Source organism: Plectropomus leopardus, unplaced genomic scaffold, assembly GCF_008729295.1.
Source record: "Plectropomus leopardus isolate mb unplaced genomic scaffold, YSFRI_Pleo_2.0 unplaced_scaffold11703, whole genome shotgun sequence".
NCBI lineage: Eukaryota > Metazoa > Chordata > Actinopteri > Perciformes > Serranidae > Plectropomus > Plectropomus leopardus.
This window is the reverse complement of record NW_024612399.1, coordinates 1-1,817: the sequence shown is the minus strand read 5'-3', so window position 1 is coordinate 1,817 and position 1,817 is coordinate 1. Positions and strand designations below refer to the sequence as shown.

The 1,817-nt window shown below is 37.2% G+C and overlaps 1 protein-coding gene across 1 annotated transcript; it reads left to right on the top strand.

Moving 5' to 3' along the window:
• Positions 1 to 15: 15 nt before the first annotated feature.
• LOC121963563 (GRIP domain-containing protein RUD3-like) lies at positions 16 to 1,493 on the top strand (the record flags this gene model as incomplete). Its single annotated transcript, XM_042513845.1, has 7 exons — positions 16 to 391; positions 491 to 559; positions 699 to 788; positions 927 to 1,016; positions 1,110 to 1,199; positions 1,290 to 1,352; positions 1,431 to 1,493. Coding segments are annotated over exons 2-7 (397 nt in total), but the record flags the coding sequence as incomplete, so codon positions are not given.
• Positions 1,494 to 1,817: the final 324 nt, after the last annotated feature.

The window sequence follows — 1,817 nt, the reverse complement described above, 5'->3', positions numbered from 1 at the left end:
AAAAAAACAGCTAAAATGATCCAAAACCTTAATGAAAATGTATATTACACACAAAGTCAAATTTGGATAAATGATAAATGTTCTGCTTGGTTTGAAAGAAACATGTGAATGAACCCAGAATAACTGAATTCATCTTTTTCCTCATCATTTAATTCTTTTTGTGCAATTTCATGTCCACATATGTAAAGTGCCCTTGAGTATTTTATTTTATTTTATTTTATTTTTTTAATCATCCTAATCCACCAATGTCTTTAGTATCAGTTCACAACTGGCGGCAATAAACCCAGTGTAAGTCACTTCACGTTTGTCACAGTTTTAACAATCATTGAGCTGCAGAATGAGATATGGGACCTTCTGGCTGCCAATGAGACCACCGATGGCAGTGTGAAAGGTTTGTCTATTATGAATCATTCAGACTGACATTGTTGAAGAACTGAAATCACAAATGACAAAAATTCATTGACATTAAAGACTATTTACTTTCTTAAAGAATTGCAAGACAGAGTGAATGGCCTTATCAGTCAAATAGATGACAAAAGCAACGACAACACAAAATTGAGTGAGTAACTGCAAACCAAAGTCTTTTTTTCATCACCTCTCTGATGAGTGAATCTCTGTTATCCCCCTCTTAGGATTCTATTACAGAATATCTCCTGAATTGAACTACATTTTGTCCTCTTGTTTGTGGTGTGCTACAGTGCTGCAAATCATGACCCTGCAGATTCAGGTTGAGCAGCTGCAGAAACAGCTGTCCGATCTCCAGATGTCACAAACCTCTCAGGTGACCCGTAAGTATCTGAACTGATTCTTCACAAATCCCAAAACAAGCAAATCATGGCCTGCTTATAAGGTTGTTTTTATTATTTGCACCCTGACTTCCTGCATGTAACTAACAAATGTATCCTCACCTCTATGATTTGCCTCAGAGCTCACAAATGATCTTAAAGTCAAGAAGGAGGAGCTGCAGAAATATGTCGACGATCTGAATGAGAAGAATCAGAAAAACGCCAAGCTGAGTGAGTTAAGTGGGAACATGGTGTCCTCTTTAATAACTGAGGAAACAGTCTGAAGTGTTGTACTGTATCTTATGTTCTTCCTGTGTACCTCAGTTGTGACAACCACTAATCTGAACAACCAACTCAGAAACCTGGAAAAAGAAAGGCAGAACAAGGAACAAACAAATTCTGCTGCAATCGCGGGTGGGTGTCTCACTCCCCTTTCACATTACTGAGTTCATGTATTAGCAGTAGCTCCTTACTTAATATGAAACACACCTTACTTATTTCTAGAGTTGAAAAAACAACTGAAGGCAAAAGAGGAGGAGCACTCTCGTGATCAAGCTGAGATTAAGGGTACGTTCAGTACGAGCATGTGTAGTTTTCTGCAGCAAGAGATAATAAAGATTAAGAGGAATGTGTTTTTTGCACTAGATCTGCAGGATAAACTGAACCAGACAGAGGCGCAGTGTTCCAGTTTTGAGAACAAACTTGAAGGTGAGTATAACTTCTGTTGACTTGTTACTTACCGTCCCTGCTGGCCAATTATGCCACTCCCTTATGATTTCACTATGAATTTTTTTTTTTTTCAATTTTTTAAAGAGAATATCACTTACTGTCTTGCAAATCAACCCCTCCAGAGGACTTCTCAGGAAAAATAAATTTTTACAAGAGTTGGGGTTGTTGTGTATGACAGAGGATTAGGACCATGTTAAAGGAAAAAAAGTTAATATAACGAGAATAAAGTCATAATTTCGAGAATAACGTCTTAATATCACGAGAAAAAGGTTGTGATGTTACTAGAATAAAGTCGCAGTTTAA